The sequence below is a fragment of the Myotis brandtii genome, unplaced genomic scaffold (assembly GCF_000412655.1).
Source record: "Myotis brandtii unplaced genomic scaffold, ASM41265v1 scaffold413, whole genome shotgun sequence".
NCBI lineage: Eukaryota > Metazoa > Chordata > Mammalia > Chiroptera > Vespertilionidae > Myotis > Myotis brandtii.
The window spans coordinates 533,291-553,977 of record NW_005365869.1 but is presented as its reverse complement, the minus strand read 5'-3'; the positions used below and the strand labels follow the sequence as shown (position 1 = coordinate 553,977).

The 20,687-nt window shown below is 43.4% G+C and overlaps 1 protein-coding gene across 3 annotated transcripts in view; it reads right to left on the bottom strand.

Annotated features, from left to right (window-relative positions):
* The window catches only part of CDKN3 (cyclin-dependent kinase inhibitor 3), a 16,536-nt gene extending 13,291 nt beyond the window's left edge, over nucleotides 1-3,245 (bottom strand). The window contains exons 1-2 of one of the 3 annotated variants that reach the window (XM_005873587.2): nucleotides 3,133-3,245; nucleotides 704-786 (exon numbers count right to left, since the gene is read on the bottom strand). In XM_005873587.2, coding sequence (XP_005873649.1) covers nucleotides 704-786; nucleotides 3,133-3,141 — 92 coding nt within the window. In that variant the 5' untranslated portion in view covers nucleotides 3,142-3,245. Of the gene's footprint in view, nucleotides 1-703; nucleotides 787-3,132 lie in introns of those variants that run through there. The other 2 variants (XM_005873589.2, XM_014545594.1) reach the window with 2 other exon arrangements.
* Nucleotides 3,246-20,687: the final 17,442 nt, after the last annotated feature.

The window sequence follows — 20,687 nt, the reverse complement described above, 5'->3', positions numbered from 1 at the left end:
CAGTTTGCCGACCACGGCTCTAACCAATTGAGCTATTTGGCTAGGGTGGGAATAGCTTTCTTAAAGAAATAGATGATTATATTTACAGGCAAGAAAGAAAGCATTTGATTGCTGGGTGTAGAGAATCTGGTATAATCATAAGTCACTGCCAAGATTTGGAAGTTGGTTTTCTATAGAAACATTTGTATTTGTTATTGTATCTATGGCAATTGTCTTTTAATGTTAAATGGTCTGCTGATAGATGCATTACTGTGGCAAGTAGTTCTAGGATTTGACTACATAATAAATGATTAAATATCTTACAAATGGTCTGCTGATAGATGCATTACTGTGGCAAGTAGTTCTAAGATTTGACTACATAATAATCAATGTACCTGTATGGTACATTGTTCTTTTGTCATAAAAGAATAAGTAGGTTTTGGAACTAAATGGGAGATCATTCCAATCGGATCTCAACTCCTTACTTACTTGTTTCTATTATGGTTTTCACAGTGTATAAAGGACACACACCCACCTGCAAAAAAGCCTAATTCTATCATAGATAGTAAATAAATCATGGAGTTAGACAATCTCGTAAAAATTGTAATTATAATCAGTGGGAGAGAATAATGAAATACTTTTAATATGTGGACTTCCTGCTATGAAGATTATGATGTACATATCAAATATTTTAGCTCATCATTGATCAGAAATGTTAACATACCATGATATCTGAATTGGAGTCTGTTCATCTTCAATAGGCTCTTCATCTGATGAGTCAAACTCACTTGTCTGCAATGAAATAGGCTTCAAAAGAAATTAGTTATGTTAAATAACTGTAAAGAATATTTACATATCATCTTAGTATAACTGATCTTTGCTTAAACACACACTGAATGCATATTTGCAATTTATCCAATCTGGAATGCCAGAGAGATTAGCAGTAACAATAATAAATTACTGTGATTCACCATACTATTAATAATTACAGCACGCTGGAGTAGAGTTGGATTGGGAATCAAGAAACCCGGCTTCTGGTGTTGGCTCTACCACTTAGTGTATAAGTGATGTCATTTAAATCTGGATCTCAGTTTTTCACAACTATAAAGTGAGATTTACTCACTCATTCACAAACATTTCTTAGACCTCTTCCTTTGCCAAGTTCTGGAGACCAAAGATCCATAAAATAAACAGCCTACCTTCAGTATAGTTGGAAACACAGATGTGTCCACAGATTACAGAAGATTTTAAATGCTAACATGGAAGCATAATCTATGCGTGTTGGAGCAGAAAGGGAGTGAATAACTGCTTTGGAAGCTGGAGAAAGCTTCACAGAGGAGATGCATTAACTGGGTTTTGAGGGGTGAGCAGGAGGTTTCGGGCAGAGAGGGAAGAAGTTAAGGCTATTAGGACAAACGGAGAAAGAGCTTGTGCATTTGGAAACAGATCCAAGCAGAGGAGATGAAGCTAGAGATGTTTTCCTACCCCATTTATGAAAAAATAACCCCCACACAGCCTAGCAGTTTGAATGAGATAGTTTAGGTGGAATAACCTGCCCTCAACTTTGAAAGATTGAGGTGGACTCTGTATGCTGACCTAAGGAGTTGGAACTCAATCCTGTAGGCATCATTTCTACCAGGGGTCCTCAAACTACGGCCCGCGGGCCACATGCAAATACAAATATTGTATTTGTTCCCGTTTTGTTTTTTTACTTCAAAATAAGATATGTGCAGTGTGCATAGGAATTTGTTCATAGTTTTTTTTTAAACTATAGTCCGGCCCTCCAACGGTCTGACAGACAGTGACTGGCCCCGTTTAAAAAGTTTGAGGACCCCTGCTAGACTGTTGGGAGTTGTATAGCACCAATAAGAACACACTTTTCTTCTAATCCTTACTTGGAAACGACTGAGAGATAAACCACAGGAAAGGCAAGTGGAGACCAATCTGTCGGTTTTATTACTGGGTGTCACTTGGCTGTAAAGCAGTGGTCGGTGGGCTTGTCAGATCTGCACTCCAGTATTGGATTCATCCACCCACGGGCAGCCGAGGACCACCCAGGGCTCCCCTGTGGCAGAAAGCACTTCCGAATGTACCCTCTGCAGAGGGAAGGGACCAGGGGGTTGAGCGACCCGTGTCCAGCTCCTCCCACACCTCTGGGGGCAAGTGGAGGAGGAGGCCAGCTGATGTCCCAGCACACGGGGACCGGGGACCAGTAAGTGTAACTACCTAATGCCCTCGCCAGCTCCGACGCTACCTTCTATACCGGTCTTGTTTGTTACAAGACGACATGACAGAGCCACGTCAGGCTGTGGGTTTGAGGTGCCTTGGACCTATCCGTATTAGTATTAAATACTCGGCTCAAAGGAAGGCCCGGCAGTAAGCTGTCAACCTGAGAGGTAGGGGATGGGAGTCAGGTGGCCTTCAGCTTCTTGCATTGATCTGTTTTCCCCTCTTAAAAGCAGTTTTGATGATTCAAGACTTTCAATCTGTGTGGCCCACTCCGGCAATCCTTCTCAGACAGATTTACAGCTCCGGACACAGGTGCACGCTTCTGGCTCCCCCAGACCCAGGGACTCGGAACCTCAGGGAAAGGCACGCAGTGCGCCGGGGGGGGGGGGGGGGGGGGGGGGGGGGGGGAGATGGTGACAGCGGTGACAACACCCGCGAGCGGGGATTGGCAATCGTCTGCCACGGAATTCCCCTCGTCCACGGGGAGGACAGCCCCCCAGGGGGCACAGGCAGCCGCTACATCTTTTGGGGCCGGGGTATCCGGCAGACGGAGACGCTTAAGCTCTCGATGCCTCAGTTTCCTCACGAAAACGGGCATGGCTGTCGCGAGACTTAGAAGACCCCGCAGGCGACAGCACAGCCCTCACCCGGCGCACGTCTTCCCCTCGTCCCGCCGGCCCACTTCTCTCAGCCATCGCTCTCGCGGGCCCTGGGAAGCGCCATCTCCCTCCCAAAACGGTTACTGCGCGAGTCGGCATGCCACCAGACCAGGCTGTCCAGGGCCCCAAGCACTGGAGAGCAGAAGGAAACCGAGATCCGGAATAGACTGACAGCGCTCACACAGGAAGTGGGAGAGCCCACACCAGAGGCCAGGACCGCTTCCGACCCTGAGGCTTCGTTCCTCAGAGCCTCCGCCCGACTCACCGGCTTCATCGCGGGCCGCCCCACGTCGCGACCGGCTACCGTCTCCCTTCAGCCGCACCAGGGTCTCACCCCGCGCCGAGCCCGCCCCTCCGCTCAGCTCATTGGTATATCCCTTTGTGAGGTGGGGCGCGGTGTCTTCTAGGAACCAATCACGCCCTCTCCCTGCTTCTGACTCCGCCCCCAGGCGCCCTGGCTAGACCTCTGACCGCTCATTGGTTCCTAGGTGGCCTTTGAAAGACGCGCGGGAGGCGGGCCCTGTTGAACTTTGATTGGCTGGGCGGGCGCCCCCTCCCGCCAGTTAGGAGGACGGAGGTGGCGGGAAACTAGGAGGAGCGGAAGCGTTTAAAGGCAGCCCCTGCGCTTTGGCAATGCTGGGAAGCCAAGCTTCCTCGTGGCAGGGTTTGGAAGTGGTATCAGGGTAGGAAATTTTGTTTGTTTTCTTTAAAAAATAAATTGTACTAGGGCATGGGAAGAGTGGGGGAGGCACTGCCCTCAAGCATCTTATGAAAACACTACATCCCAGTGGTTCTCAACCTTCTTAATGCTGCGACCCTTTAATACAGTTCCTCATGTTGTGGTGACCCCCAACCATAAAATTATTTTTGTTGCTACTTCATAACTGTAATTTTGCTACTGTTATGAATCGTAATGTAAATATCTGATATGCAGGATGTATTTTCATTGTTACAAATTGAACATAATTAAAGCATAGTGATTAATCACAAAAACAATATGTAATTATATATGTGTTTTCCGATGGTCTTAGGCGACCCCTGTGAAAGGGTCGTTTGACCCCAAAGGGGTCGCGACCCACAGGTTGAGAACCGCTGCCATAGACTTCATATTTATGGCCATATTTAGTCATCCAAATACCATGGAGATAGCTAAAAATACAGAATATAAAGATACACTGTATGTGTGATATTTTACGTTCTTTGCCATTACAGGATCTAGACAGGTTAGGGTGTAGCTCAACCTTCCTGTTCACTAAATATGAATGAAATAATATTGTGTGAAGGGAAGATAAAAAGTCTCCAGATGGTTCCAAGCACCAGTGTTTCTTACATAATCAGTTACAATCTTTCAGAAATGTGTTTGAGTAGTCCCTCCCCCATTCCCCAGTCCCCATTTTTCTGGCCATGGGGAAGGAAGTCACCAGAAGCAATATTACCTGTAGAGCTGACAAAAATATGCAGAAGTTTCAGCTCCCTGACTCATGTTGTGAAAATCAGTAGGTGTCGACGAGCTAGCACAGTTTGACTTAGGGACTGAATTAGTCAGGGTTCTCCAGAGAAACAGGACCCATAGGATATATACATAAAGAGATTTATTTTAAGGAATTGGCCTCCACAGTTGTGGAGGCTTGGTGAGTCCAAAATCCTGTGAGAGAGGCTGGGGGACTGGAGACTCAGGAAGGAGTTTTGGTTGGAGTTCAAAGGTGGTCAGTCTGTTGTAGAACCAAGACTAGTTGATGTTGCATGTGAAATCCAAAGGCTGTCTGTTGCAAAATGACGCTTGCCTTTTTGTTCTATTCATGGTTTCAGCTGATTGGATCAAGCCTACCCACATTATAGAGAGAAGGCAGCTTTATTCAAAGTCCATCAATTTAAATATTAATCCCATCCAAAAACACCCTCACGGAGCCCTGGCTGAGAAGCTCAATTAGAGTGTCATCTCAATACGCCAAGGTTCTGGGTTCAATCCTCAGTCAGGGCATATACAGGAATCAAATGATGAATGCATAAATAAGTGGAACAACAAATTGATGCTTCTCCCTCTCCTTTCCTCTCTCTCTAAAAATCATTAATAATAAAAACACACAACATAAAACAAAAACACCCTCCCAGAAACATCCAGCGTAATGTTTGACAAAATATCTGGGCACCACAGCCCAACCAAAGTGACACATAAAATACCCATAACAGACATATCGGACTTGATCCATCCATTCATTCAGTAAATATTTATTGAGCACCACATCCAGCGTAATGTTTGACAAAATATCTGGGCACCATAGCCCAACCAAAGTGACACATAAAATTACCCGTAACAGACATATCCGACTTGATCCATCCATTCATTCAGTAAATATTTACTGAGCACTATCTGTGTCCTGGGTACTATTGATAGTGCTTGGAATACTGGAGAGAACGAAACAAAGTCCCTGCCTTTATGCAGCCCATTTGCTATTGGGGAAGACAGGTAGTGATAAGTGCTGTGAAGAAAAATTTAAACAGCCTGATGACTGGAGCCTGATGACTATTCTAGGCAGAAAAGTCAAAGAAGGCATCTTTGAGGAGATGCCATTTGAGAAACACCCAAATGAAGAGAGTGAACCATTTGAATATTTAGGGGAAGAGCTTTCAATCTGTCTCAAGAGTGAGGAGGTACAAAGGCCCTGGGGTGGAAATATACTAGGTGTGTTCAAGGAACAGCAAGGAGACCAGTATGGGAGGAGCTGATTGAGTGAGGTGGAGAGCAGTAGGAAATGAACCAGGGCCTTGTGGTGGGCTTAAGAGCTTCTTTTCTGAAGGATTCAAGAGAGGGTTCAAAGAAAGATTAGGCCCTGGGCTTTAGGTGAGGTAATTCACATCTCTGTAGGACACAGGGGAACAAATGCCCTCTTGGTGGGCTTCAGGATGTTGATACTCCCTCACTTCCTAACTCCTGCCTTCTCTCCACTTCTCCCAGTGTTGGCTCTACAGATCCTTTAACCTTCAGCACCAGGTGTCCTTGTCATTTCCTCACAAAAGACCTCCCCCCTTGGAATGAAGTTCTAGCCCCTTCCAGTGTTGTGCAAATTCTGCCACCTCTGGCCTCAGCTGGATGTGAACAGTCTCAATCTGTTCTAGCTCCTGCTGATTCTGCGGAGAGGAGAGAAAGATTGGGCTCTGGTCCCATGAGAGGAAGTGGGTAGAGGGCTGGGTGAGCTGGAATATTTCAACTTCTGTTTGTTTCTCTAACAGAGCTGTGTCCAGGCTTTCTCTTTCTCTACCTGAAGACAAACACATCTCACCTCTGTGATGTAGCCTTTTTTTGTTTGTTTGTTTGTTTTGGTTTGGTTCAGGGGTTAACAAACTTTGGCCCATAGATCAGATAATATAGGCCTGTTTCTGTAAAGTTTTATTGGAATACAACCATACTCATTTGTTTAAGTATTGTCTATGGCTGCTTCTGTGCTACAATGGTAGAGATGAGTAGATGCAACAGGGATTGTATGACTTGCAAAATCTAAAATATTTACTGTCTGGTCCTTTACAGAAAAAGTTTGCCCACCTCTGGAATGTAGTCTATGAGAGAAATGTATATTTCTTCTAATAACATGACTTTAAGTTTACTTCTTGCAAAGAGTTCTGGCTTTATTATGCTAAAACGTTCTTCTCTGCTTGTCTTGGTCCTTTCGTTATTGAGGGTCCCACATAAACTAACAAGGCCTCTGGCTGAGCCATCTGGTTAATGGCACCATAGTAACCTGGTTCCTCTCTAATCCCCAAGATTCTTTCCTGAGAGGGGGAGTAGGAGTTCAGCTTGCCACACCTGTGGTCTGTAGTTAATTTTTTTGGTGTGTGACTCATAGCTGTTAACAGAATGGTATGTGATCAAAACAATGTGGAAGATTTATCCAAACTACCAGATGAAAAAGTGTTAACACATGTTCATAGACAGGAGTGTTTTGAGAAATACTCAAAGGGAAATGAAACATGATTGCCATCAGTAGTTGCACTTGGATGTATGTTTTACAGCAGATCTTTATTTAAAAATATTTAATATTAATACTAATGGATTTGACATATGTGTTAGGGAGAGAACATTGGAAACGTAGAGTTAGATGCAATTTGGAGAGAACATACTTCCTCCTCCTTGACACGATGAGTTTAAGAATTTCTCTTGTAATGACCATCAGATACAAAATATGACATTCGCAGTAGACATGTGTTATTTTCCCACTGTTTATCTCTTTGGTGAATTGCCCCTTTCCCAGTTCATGTGGTCTTATTGGGCATGTAACTGGGACTGACCAATGCATGTACCCTATTCCTCGGTCACAGTCATTATTGCAGGGACTGCATATTACCCATGCTCCCTGGTCTTGTGTGCTTTGGTCGATCTTATTTTCTTCTTTCCCTTCCTAAGATTTCTGCTTTTCCCCAGAAGGATGCTGAGTTCTAATTTGCCCTGGATAATTAGAGTAGATTGTGAAATTTATTTGAAATATCACTTAAAATTTAAAATGCCATTGCATTTTGTAATTGGAATAGATTGTATTTTTCATACAATCTCATCTTAGCTGCTCTTCTGCAATGTGGCTTTATCAGGGGGTAGAGTATAATATTCCTGCTCTTGAATATGGACTGGCCTTAGGCACTAGCTTGAATGTAGCAGAAGTGACAAATGATAAGCTTGTTAAAAGTTCATATTTCATGTAACCAGAACCCAATTCAAGAAATAGAACATTATCAGCCCCCAGAAGTTTCCTTTATGTTCCTGTCAACTGTCCCCCATAAGGTTAGCTATATTTTGACTTTTGACACTATTGCTTAATTTTGCTTGCTTAGGAATTGTAAATAAATGGAAGCTTTTGAGTATGGTTTCCTTTGCCCAGCTTTATGTTTGTGAGATTCATTCATGTTGTTGTGTGTAGTTGTACTTGTTTATTTTAATGGCAGTATTTCATTATTTGAATACATTAGACTTTATCCAGTCTGCTGTGGCTAGACATTGCATAGTTTCCAGTGTTGGGCTATTATGAATAGTGCTGCTATACACATTCTTGTCCATGTCTTTTGGTAAAAATATGCATCCATTTCTGTTGCATTCTTGTCCATGTTCATACTAGGAGTAGAAGTACAAATGTTCATCTTTAGGGATACTGCCAGTTTTCCAAAGAGGTTATACCAGTTCACACTTGCACTGATTCTGTGTTAGAATTCTAGCTCAACATCTTTGCTAACATTTGGTATTGCCTGTCTTTTTCATCCTAGCCATGTGGTGAGTGAGTCATTTTATTTCAAAGCAGCATCTAATTTCCAATTGTTGAAAGACTAACACTAATCAGTTATATATCAGTCAGAATCAGTAGATGCCATTCTTTAGGAGGTAGCAAACGTTTATAATTTTTAGAATGTATGGGAAATGTTTCTATATTATGTGTTAATTAGCATGTGTTGATCTTTTTCTGCATTATTTTATAAATGCAAGTATCATTGGATGTATATGTTTGGGTGGTTTATGCCTACTTTTGACCATAAAACTACTAATATGAACTGAGTGGTCCCAAGTTAAGAAGGTTCCCAAACTTAGACAACATCAAGGAGTAAGTACCTCACACTGTGATGGAAGAAATATATGTTTCCCAGGCATCATCAGCTTGGGGCTAACAATGAGGTCAAAATAACCATCCCTTATGAAATAACATTTCTCTGGTTCTTCCTCTGTCCACTGTGTGAAACTGCAGTAGTTCATGGGTCCCTTACAGTAGTTCATGGGTCCCTTACAGTAGTTCATGGGTCCCCACGGATACGCTCCTGTATGCTCCCGAGATGCTAGAGCAAGGCACCACTGTCTTTGGCTCTCCAGCTCTTGCTTGCCGAGATAATGTCTCTGATCACTGCCCAAACCTAGGTCAGGTTGACACCATGCTGACACCCACTGACGTCCCACCCAACTGCCGTGCCAGCTGCACCTTCTCCGTTGCTGCTGAAATTGCCCCCGCGGGCCGTAGTTTGCCCACGGCTGTGCTAGAGCAAGGCACCACTGTCTTTGGCTCTCCAGGTCTTGCTTGCCGAGATAATGTCTCCGATCACTGCCCAAACCTGGGTCAGGTTGACACCATGCTGACACCCACTGTCGTCCCATCCAACTGCCATGCCAGCGGCACCTTCTCCGTTGCTGCTGAAATTGCTGACAGATGACTTTACCAACCCTTGATCTTTAATGTCTCGTGGAAATTTTTAATGAAACAGCTCTTTTTAGTTTCACTGACTTGAAAGCCATGGAACCCGGGTCACAGGATGCGGGGTGCAGCCACCACTGGGCAGAACATCTCTCCCCTCTGGCCCTGTCTCGATGTCACTGAACCCAATTTGTGTCCTTTGACTTTTCCCTTAGAGTGAGTTACTTCCCAGGAGTCCCCTGGCCTCTCCTGTCAACAACCCTAGCAAGGTTACCTCACTCTTTCTGCCAGCGGAGCCCAGGCATGTCTGAGTCCTGAGGGCTTGGTCTCGAGCTAGGGGCCCGCATGTCCGGGTCGGCCGGGGTTAGTCCTGGTTTATGACTGTTGTACTGGCATAATTATTAACAGCTCTTCCTTTTACTTTCAAGTCCAGGCTTGGGTGGTAAATTGTACGGTCACCATCTCTCAAGCCATCTCTAGGAAAGTTTTCCAGAGGTGAAACAGAACCAACAGCACATTTGAGAACAGTCAAGAAAAAATACTACTTAAAAAAAGAATCTGAACTCTGAAGGCTGGTGTTTGGCATGATCTGCCTATTCGCTGCCCCTGCCTTTCCTCTTAGCCCCAAGGCTGGCAGCCACTGGGCTCCACCTACAGGCTCTTCTCTGCTCTGGCCCTGGATGGAAAGAGCTGGAATAGACAGACTGCTCCGAAAGGCAGTGGAGGTTAATACCTGAGGTGCTGGGCCCTCCGGCATGCCCTGTGCCCAGTTTTTCTAATCTGCCTTCTGCTGTTTCCCTGAGACAGTGTGTTTTGTTCCCATCTTAGTTCAGCACGGGGACCTAATTATCTTGCCATTCCCCCCTCCCTGGCCAGTCCTGGAACTGCTCCTGGCTCCTGCCCCTCCGTTAGATGGGTCCTGCTGTCCACTGCCAGCTTTGTCCACCTGGCCTGTCCTACCCTGGTGCCTGCCCTGCTCCCCCAACCCTTCCCACTCTTTGGAAGCCATTTTGTAACCTCTTATTGCATGTGCACATGGGTTCCCACCAGGAAGGTGGGGTGCCTATGAGAAAGGGCAGGGGCACTGAAGTCAAGTGACCTGAATTCAAAAGACCCTGACTTCCGAGCTCAGCGATGAATCAGTCATCTGGGGCTGGACCAGTCTTTGGGAAAATAAGATTTCTGAACTTGAAGAATCAAAGCTCCACCTAAGAGAAGCTGGGGAAGAGAGCCTGGAACAGCTGGCTTGATTTTCCATCCTTGTGCTACAGTGGTCGGCAAACTGCGGCTCGCGAGCCACATGCGGCTCTTTGGCCCCTTGAGTGTGGCTCTTCCACAAAATACCATGTGCGGGTGTGCACGTACAGTGCGATTGAAACTTCATGGCCCATGCGCAGAAGTTGGTATTTTGTGGCAGAGCCACACTCAAGGGGCCAAAGAGCCGCATGTGGCTCGCGAGCCGCAGCTTGCCGACCACTGTGCTAGGAGAAAGTTTGGGTGGCTCTTGAAGCTGGGCCCACTCACTTATCCCCGTTGCTACAAGCCCGTGGCTCGCGAGCCGCAGTTTGCTGACCACTGTGCTAGGAGAAAGTTTGGGCTGCTCTTGAAGCTGGGCCCACTCACCTATCCAGTTGCTGCAAGCCTGGACAGCTTCTTACAGGGGAGTGTCAGTAGCACCTTTTCCTTATCTCATTTCCGGAGTTTTGGGGAAACCAAATTGAGAAATTTGCCAGGAATGGAAAAAGAATCTTCTACTCTTTTTTTAAAAAAAAATATTTTTTATTTATTGATTTTTAGAAAGAGGAAGGGAGAGGGATAGAGAGAAACATCCACGAGAGAGCAACATATCAGTCGGCTGCCTCCTGCACACCCCTACTGGAGGTTGAGCCCGCAACCTGGGCATGTGCCCTGACCAGAATGGAACCATCCTTCTCTTGGTTCATGGGTTGATGCTCAATCACTGAGCCACATCGGCCTGGCAAGAATCTTCTCTTAAGTCTCTGTCTTTCAGTAATACTTAGTTCATGTTCAAGCTAATCTAAAATAAGGAGAAAAAGCATTATTTCCATCACTTTGTACTGAAGTGAATTCAGAATGAGTTGGAAACATGTATGTTATAAGCATCCATATTAATGACCTATAATATAAAACAGAAATTGGCAAGGCCCACCAGATAATAGTTGTTCTTCCTGGAATGGGAGATGGCAGTGGAGAAAAGTAGGATTTCAGTAAACATCTCTCTCCTGTGCAGCAATCCCCAGCGAGGGACTCAGATCTGATGAAATGAGTCAGGCTTGCAGTTATTACGGTATATTACAAACATTTTTCAGCATTCATTATGACTGGTGTCTCCGTGGATTTGGCCAGTTCCTGGCAATTATGGACTTGGCTGCTAGTAGAAACCAGTGTGCCAAATGCCTGGAATGACGGTCCATGTCTGAGTGGCTTTCAGTCTGGGAGGGATGTTGTTCAAACACCTCGTTCCTTCCCGGGGTGCCAAATTCTGGTAACAGTTCTGTCCTTTAAGTCTGTTTATCCTAGAAACTTGACCAGAAAGGATATGGCCACATCCCTTGCTTCTGCATCAAACACCTGGGGGACCCTGTATGGATTTTACAGGATCTGCCTGCCGCTTGGTCCAGAAGTTTCATGTCTGGGGCCTTCGTCAGAAAATCACATTCAGAACATAACATGTTAGATGGATTATCAGAAAACACCAATTCCTTTAGAGACTGTTAAATCTGGAGGCTGGGCTAAATCCCAAACGGAGTTATGGCACTCAGCTCCAGTTTTATTTGAGTTTTAACCAACCTGTCCTCAATTATAGCTGATTCACACGTGTTCTTTGTGCTTCAGCCCTTTATTAAGAAGAGAGGCTGTGGCTTGGCATGTTCCGTTTAGCTGTGGAAAAACCAAACACTCTGTAGGAACATGAGCAAGGACCATCTTAGCATATATGGCGAGGACTAGAATGTGTGCTCCCCGAGGCAGGACTTTCTGTCTGTCTTGTTAATGACTGTTAATAGTATCTAGACAAGCATCTAAGTATTTGTCGAATGAATAAATAAGTGGATGAATAATTATAAGCCCGCCGTACTGAATTGCACAGTAAATATCATTTTGTCCATTTCTTATTCTCTTATTTTCCTTGCTTTGTTTTTATTCATTTAGACAGAAGGCAGTTAAAAGCACTTCTTTACTAACTGAAGCAAACTGGAAGTAAATATGGCCACCTTAACTGGGGCCTGGTTGTGCTTGTCAATCTTTTCATTTATTCCCGCCTCCCTTCCTCCCCTAACTTTCACAGATCTCCTCAAGAAATAGCCCCCCTCTCCTGGCTCAACCTTTGGCCTGGCCTTCCTCACAGAGTAAAATTTGTCTGCACCGATAACATGATGTGGCCATGAAAATACTCACCTCTTTTCCTCTAGTTTGAATGAGGCATCCATTCTAAATAAGACAGACCTCCCTTTGTTGAATCTTGAAGTATGAGTTACTTCATCTCTTTTTAAAAAAATCTATTTTTATTGATTTCAGAGAGGAAGGGAGAGGGGAGAGAGATAGAAACATAGGTGATGAGAGAGAATCATTGATCAGCTGCCTCCTGCACACCCTGTACTGGGGATGAGCCTGCAACCCAGGCATGTGCCCTGACCGGGAAGTGAACCATGACCTCTTGGTTCATAGGTCAATGCTCAATCACTGAGCCATGCTGGCTAGGCATTACTTCACCTCTTTTCTGCCTTCTCCTTGCTATTGGCTTTCCATAGAAGAGCTTAAGTATCACCAATATTAAAACAAACACATACACAAATAAAACAAGACAATAAAACCCAAGCCCCCCAAACTAGTCCCATCTCACTTTACCCTCACAGCCTAGTTTTTCTTTCTTTTTTTTAAAAAAATTATTTTTTTAATATATATTTTGTTGAATTTTTACAAGGAGGAAGGGTCAGGGATAGAGAGTTAGAAACATCGATGAGAGAGAAACATTGATCAGCTGCCTCCTGCACACCCACCACTGGGGATGTGCCCGCAACCAAGGTACATGCCCTTGACCAGAATCGAACCCGGGACCCTTCAGTCCGCAGGCCGACGCTCTATCCACTGAGCCAAACCGGTCAGGGCACAGCCTAGTTTTTCAATAAAAAGGTCTGCATTCAGAGATTGTACTTTCTCCCTTAAAAAAAAAACACAAAAAACACACAAACCAATTATTTTTTGTGAAATTAAAGAAGAAAAAAAGTTCTTTCAGAAGGAAAATCTGAAATCAGAAAGTATGTCTCTTCTTTAAGAATAGAACTATATATGTTTTTCTTTTTTTCTAGTTAGATTTCTTAGGATAAGAGCATAAATCCCAAATAAAATTGCATTTTATCATGGAACTTTCTGTTGGCAAAATCTCTTGACAACAAAGGAGAAAAATACAAGAACAATCTTTTATTGTAAAACTTGTTTATAATCCAAGAGGAAATACACGTTTGGACTCTTTGTACAGGAGTTTGTTTTAAGGTTGATGGACTGAAGGTGAAACTAAATAATGGTTCTTAAATGGAACCAGTAGGTATAAATGAACCAGCAGGATGTTTGTTAATCTTCTTAATTTTTTTAAAAAAATATTTTTATTGATTTCAGAGAGAAAGGGAGAGGGAGAGATAGAAACATCAATGATGAGAGAGAATCATTGATCAGCTGCCTCCTGCATACCTGCTTCTGGGAATCAAGCCCACAACCCGGGCATGTGCCCTGACCGGGAATCGAACCGTGATGTCCTGTTTCATAGGTTGACACTCAGCCACACTCAACACCAGCCGGTGCCTTTTCAATTTTTTGGGGCCCTTTCTCTTCTCTGCCACAGCCTCAAATCAGACCTTATCAGTTCTCACCTGAAATACTGAAACAGTTTTCCACCTGCCTTTTTGCTTCTGCTCATACACTTCTCCACTGCATTCTCCACATGAATCGTTTGATAAGGCCAGAGGGATCATTTTAAGATGCAAATCTGTTCATATCATTTCCCTACTGAAGACCCTTTACTTGCTTTCCACTGTTGATGAAGTTCAAATGTTGAGCGTAGCATAAAGATTATTTGTTAGTTGGCGCCCCCTGCCTAGACTATGTATCTTAGCTTTCTTGGGGGTTCTCAGACTCAGAGGCTTACACTGGAGGTTACAGTGGGGACTAGGAAGGGAATGGAGAGTTTATAACCCCATCTAAAGGGGACATTCTTTTTTTATTTTTTTAATCCTCACCCGATGATACTCTTCCATTGATTTTCCAGAGAGAGTGGAAGAGAGAGGGAAAGAGAGAAAAACATCAATATCGACTGGCTGCCTCCCGTATGAGCCCACAACCGGGGCTCTTACCCTTGACCAGAATTGAACCCGGGACTCTTTGGTCCGCAGGCCGACACTTTACCCACTGAGCCAAACCAGCCAGGGCTAAAGGGGACATTCTTTTTAGCTCCATCCAGTTGTTGCTGGGTGGGAATTTAGGCTCAGTGCAATCAAATTACCCCTCCCCCCCTTTTTTTTCATGAGAAGCTAGATTTTTAGGTTAAACTTTCTGTTTATTAAAGGTTGGAAACTAATTTAAAAATTTTAAAGACATTGGTGGTAGTTCATTATGAAAGTGAAAAAGAAAAACAAACACATGATCTGTGGACCAAATTAAACACAGCTGTGTAAGATTGTGCAGGATTGATGCCTGTGCCTACAGGCTCCCCCCGATTCTGCATTACAGCCACATGGAACTGCTTCCAGTACCCTGTGCATGTGGAGTGCCCCTTGCCTCTGGTTTTGCTGGCTGTCTTGGTTTGAAATGCTCTTCCCTCTTTACACGACGCCAACCCTCCCCCAGTCTTTTCCCAAATACGTGGTAAGGAATTTGGAATTAATCTTTCTTTGTCAAGACTTCCCTTATAAGTCCCTTCTCTCTGAAGCGTTTCCTGACATGTCTTTACCCCACTTTACGGAGAACCAACTCTTCTACCTTTGCACTCCAACAGGTTCTATGGACCTCTTTTTAGTTTTGGTTTTTATTTGTTCCCATGATGCAATCTCTACAGCAGGGGTGGGCAACCCCTGACACGCGTGCCAAACATGGCACGCCAGTAACTTTTGCTGGCACACGAAACCCTCTCTTATAATCTTCCATTTACAATTTTTTTCTTAATATCGACTTTTTTATTTTTCAGATAAATTCAGTGTAGGTGCATCTTAGATAAATAAATAATTTTACATAACATGTATACATTAAAAAATAAATGTATTTTTCATCATCATATACTGTGTTTTTGTCGCTCGAATGAATTTTATTATTTCTTCAAGGTTCTTCACATACATACACCTTAAGAGATATCAAGTAGGTGTAACATGTTCTCAAAAAATTAGGGTTGGCACGCAGAAGAATTTTGAGTCAGAGATTTTGCTGGTTTTGGCACGCACTCACAAAAAGGTTGCCCACCCCTGCTCTAGAGTTTAAGCTGCAAGGGGACAGATGCCAAGTCTAATTTATCCATGTATCCTCAGTGCCTAGCACAGTAATTGGCACACAGTAGGCACTTAATAAATATTTGTTGAATGAATAAAATACACAGTAGTTATTTGCCAAGAGGTATACTTTCTAAAGTTGACACCCACTCTAATTTTTATCAACAAATACCAAAATGTTATTTTATGGTTGAAAACTATGGTTGAAATATCATTCCCCAATCTTTAGAAATATTGATACCTCTTTTGGAAACTAGTCTCCAAAGATGGCCACCAATGAAGCATGCCTCCCAGTATTCATGCTTTGATGTGATTCCCTTTCCTAGAATCTGGGCTGGCCCTGTGGCTTGCTTTTTGACCCGTAAATGAGTGGAAGGGACACTGCATGGCTTCCAAGGCTGAGTCATAAAGAAGTCTTCCATTTCTGCCTGAGTTTCTTGGAATGCTTGCTCTTGGGACACTCTGTTTGGGAACCCAGCTGCTGTGCTATGTGGAGCTCATGTCACATGAAGAGGCCATATGTAGGCCATTTACAGACCCCTGCTGGGCTCTCAGCCAATAGTGAGCATCAACGGCCAGCATGGGAGTGAGGCATATTGCACATTCAGTCCAATTGAGCCTTCAGATTGAAACCTTAGCCAACTTTGTACAGCAGCTGCATGACACCAAGTGGGAATCATCCCCTGAGTCCATTCCACCCACAAAGCTGGGAGGTAATAATAAAATCACTTTTTTATCAAATTAATTTTAACTTAATTACTTTGTTAGGCAGCAATGGATAGCCAGAATACCTTGGAAGTGAATAAAATATTATGCTTGAAACTGCATGTCAAGAAGAGTTTAAATTATCTTGCTATAATTGACCTTGGAGTTCTGTGCTACATTATTTCACAAATAACCTACTTGACCTCACACTTTTAAATGTGCAGTTAACTGATACATATTCATCAAAAAATCTTTGTTAAGTTCCCTAACAGATTTATACACATCAAATCCTTATACAGTGAATAACATGATGATGAAAAATTGCATCCTATAGTAGCCAGTTCATTTTTCCTCTTATGAGAATGAAGTTATAGAAAATATTTTCTATGGTCCTTTCTATGGAGCAGTTATTTGTTAGTAAAATAATATATGCCAGGTTTTAGTCATTAACATTTTTTTTTAGTTTCTTTATGTTGGATAGTTCTCTTTCACTGATTTTAAAATTAAGCTATAATTCACATACAGTGTAACTTGCCCTTTGTCCTATACAGTTCTGCAAGTTTTGACAAATGTAGACAGTTGTGTAACACTACCACACTCAAGATACAGAACAGTACCATCACCCCCAAATATCCCTGTGCCCCTTTGTAGTCAAGCCTCCTCCTTGGCCACTGATTTTTAAAAGATGATTTATTGAGGTGAAATTCCCATAACATAAAATTAACCATTTTAAAGTGAACAATTCAGTGGCATTTAGTACATTCACAATGTTGTGTAACTACCACCTCTGTCTAGTTCCAAAACATTTCCATTACTTCAAAGCAAAACTTACAATTTTATCTCCTATTCCCTCCTCCCCTGACCCTGGCAACCACCAGTCTGTATTCTGTTTCTGTGGATTTATCCATTCTGCATATTTTATCTGAATGGAATCATACAATAAATATGTGACCTTCCTCTGTCTGGCTTCTTTCACTTAGCCTGATGTTTTGGGGGTTCATCCCCTTTATAGCACCTATTAGCACTTCTTTACCTTTTATGGCTGAATAATATTCCTCTTTATGGATATGATCTGTTTCTTTGTCCCAATAGTTTTGCCTTTGCAAGAATGTCAGACAAATGAAATAACATAATCTGTGTAGCTCTTGAGTCCAGTGAGATGTTTGATTTTTGCTTTTAGAGTGTATGGGTACCTTCAAATATCTCCATCACTGTTACACTTTCTTCCTAATGGTTCTGTGGGGACGTGGTATTTTGGGGTCAGAACTTGTGTGTACCCTCCTCTCCTTTGCTTCATTGGACTTTCTCCTTTTTACTTTGAGGCCCTGTCCAGAGCCTGGGCACATGACATCAGACATCATCGCTTTAGAGAAAGGTTGGTGGTATGAAATCGGTGAACATGAGAGTCTAACTGTTCACATTAAATTAAAAAGCCATTTTATGGGTATAAGTAAGATTTGTGAAGAATACTTAAGGAGTCAGGTTTTTCCCCCTTGAGACGCAGAAGAGAGAGCTATGGACTAAGGAGGTGAGATATAGGCAGAAGTAACCGGAGATGCTGCTGTGTTCTTGGAGGGAAGCAGTAGCCTCACCCACTGCCTTCGTGGAGAGCATGTGTTGTGGGAGGGGCAGCAGATTTGTAAGGAATATGAGGACAGAGGGAGTTTCTGATTATGTCCAGAGTGGGGTCTGGGAAACCAAGGCAGATGCTGGGGAGATATCCCTGAAGAAGCGTAGGTAAGGCAGGAGGATGTGGCAACTAGAGAGGACCCCAGCGGCTGCCTGGTTTGCTGGCCGAGAGTGGGCCTTCAGAGAGCTGACCCGGTTTCACATCACTGGGGGAGGGCTTGGAAGTTAGCCAAGAGCAAGAGAAAGAGGAGGGGGGCCTGAAGGGTCTCTTGGTAGGGAGATCAGCTGTGGAGAGAGTATGTACTGAGTGGCTGGGGACCAGATGGGGAACTAGTACCTCCTCAGAGGGTTATTATGAGGGTTAAATGAATGAAAATGTGCACAGCATTTAGGCCAGTGCCTGGCACAAAGCAAACACTTACTACATATTAACTCTCATTATCTGCAAAATACATACATATAGACCACAAGCAAACAAACTGCAAAACAGAAAGCGATAGGAAAATAAAGACATTCCTTGAAAATCTTATCTGCTGTGGTTCTGTGCTATTGCACAGGTGACCCAGGAAATCAGAGTTCCTGCCCTTTGGAACCTTCAGTTTAAGACATAATCAAACCTGACAGCTCCTCCTGTTGTTGCTAGAGCTGAATTATCAATACGCATTGACTGCATGCCAAGAAAATAAAATGATGACAAGAAGAAGCATGGCTGATTATTTCAGGTATGGCTTTTAAGATTTCTGCGTCGGGGGTAGGGAGATTGGTCCCTTAGATCTTGCTCCCAACTTTATGGGCCTAGCTTATCAATTTACCCAGAATTCTCTGCTTCTCTCTCTATATATATTACATGTAAAAATAGTTTATGTTCAACTCTTTAGTACTTTAAAAGATGTATTGATCAATTTGAAAATAGCTATATAAAAAGCCAGAAGCCGTCACGACCGAAACAACTGGACGAATGACTGAACAGCAGGCTGCGTGGGGTGACCAGGCTGACAGAGGGGGGCAGTTGGGGGCAACCAGGCCATCAGGGGGGCAGTGAGGGCCGACCAAATGACTGAGCAGCAGGCCGCCTGGGGCAACCAGGCCGGCAGGGAGGGCACTTGGGGGTGACCAGGCCAGCAGTGGGGGCAGTTAGGGGTCATCAGGCAGGCAGGCAGATGAGCAGTTAGGAGCCAGCAGTCCCAGATTGTGAGAGGGATGTCCGACTGCTGGTTTAGGTCTGATCCCTGGGATTGGGCCTAAACTGGCAGTCGGACATCCCCCTAGGGGTCCAGGATTGGAGAGGGTGCAGGCTGGGCTGAGAGGACCCTCCCCCCCCATGCACAAATTTCGTGCACTGGGCCTCTAGTATTATTGTAAGTGTTGTTGCTAGTAATTAGTAGCCAAAATAGAATATGTGATACAGATTTCCTTGTTCATCCTTATTTTTTCCATCCTAACTTTTTGTTGTTGTTATTTTGTTTTGTTAATCCTCACCTGATGACATTCTTTCTATTGCTTTTCAGAGAGAGAGAGAGTGGAAGGAAGAGAAGGAGGAGGGAGAGAGAGAGAGAGAGAGAGAAAGAGAGAAAGAGGTATATAGAGAAAGAAAAATCAATGTTAGAAAGACACATTGACCAGTTTCCTCCTGCACGCACCCAGACCAGGATGGGGAGCGAACCTGCAACTCAGGTACCTGCCCTTGACCAGGAATCGAACCCACGACCCTTCAGTGCTCAGATCAATGCTCTAACCACTTAGCAACACTGCTCAGGGCCATCCTAACAATTTTAGGATTGTAAACTGTATTATCTTTTTCATCCTTCACCATTCTGTACATATGGTCAGTGTCTACTATAATCCCATACTATTGGCTTTTGGCCTGTTATTGTTGGATTGTTATTCAGAGCATTGGCCATCTTCTTGATTGCTTGTGGCTGCCCTGCTCTTGAGTCATCACAGTCTTCTGCTCTGCACCATGTTCAGGCAGTGCCAGTCCTCTTAGTTTGCACTCATTATGCAGAAATTCCAACTGAGTCCTATGAAAAGAGCTGTGCCTGGTCTGATTTTCTGGTGCCAAAGCCAAATAATTAACAGGTAATTTCCTTTTATTAAAACTGATTTTTTTTCATTTTAAATTACAGTTTACATTTAATATTATTTTGTATTAGTTTCAGGTGTACAGCACAGGTAAGATAATCATATACTTTATAAAGTGGTTCCCCTGATATTTCAAGTACCTACCTGGCACCATACATAGTTATTACAATATTATTGACTACATTCCCTATGCTGCATTTTTACATTCCCATGATTATTTTGTGACTACCAATTTGTAGTTCTTAATCCCATCTTTTTTTTTGACCCAGTTCCCAATCCATCTCCCCTCTGGCAACCATCAGTCTGATCTCTGTATCTATGAGTCTGTTTCTATTTTGTTTGTTCTTTTATTTTGTTTTTAGATTCCACATATAAGTCAAATCATATGGTATTTGTCTTTGTCTGACTTATTTCACTTAGCATAATAGCCTCTAGGTTTATCCATGCTGTTGCAAATGGCAAAATTTCATTCTTTTTTTATGGCTGAGTAATATTTCATTGTATTAATGTACCACAGCTTTTTTATGCATTTGTCTATGTTTTAATAGTTTTAAAAATGTTATTTTATTGATTTTTAGAGAAAGAGGAAGGGAGAGGGATAGAAACATCAATGATGACAGAGAATCATTGATTGGCTGCCTCCTGCACGTCCCCTACTGGGGAACAAACCGGTTATGTGCCCTGACTGGGAATGGAACTGATGACCTCTTGGTTCATGGGTCAACACTCAACCACTGAGCAACACTGGCTGGGCT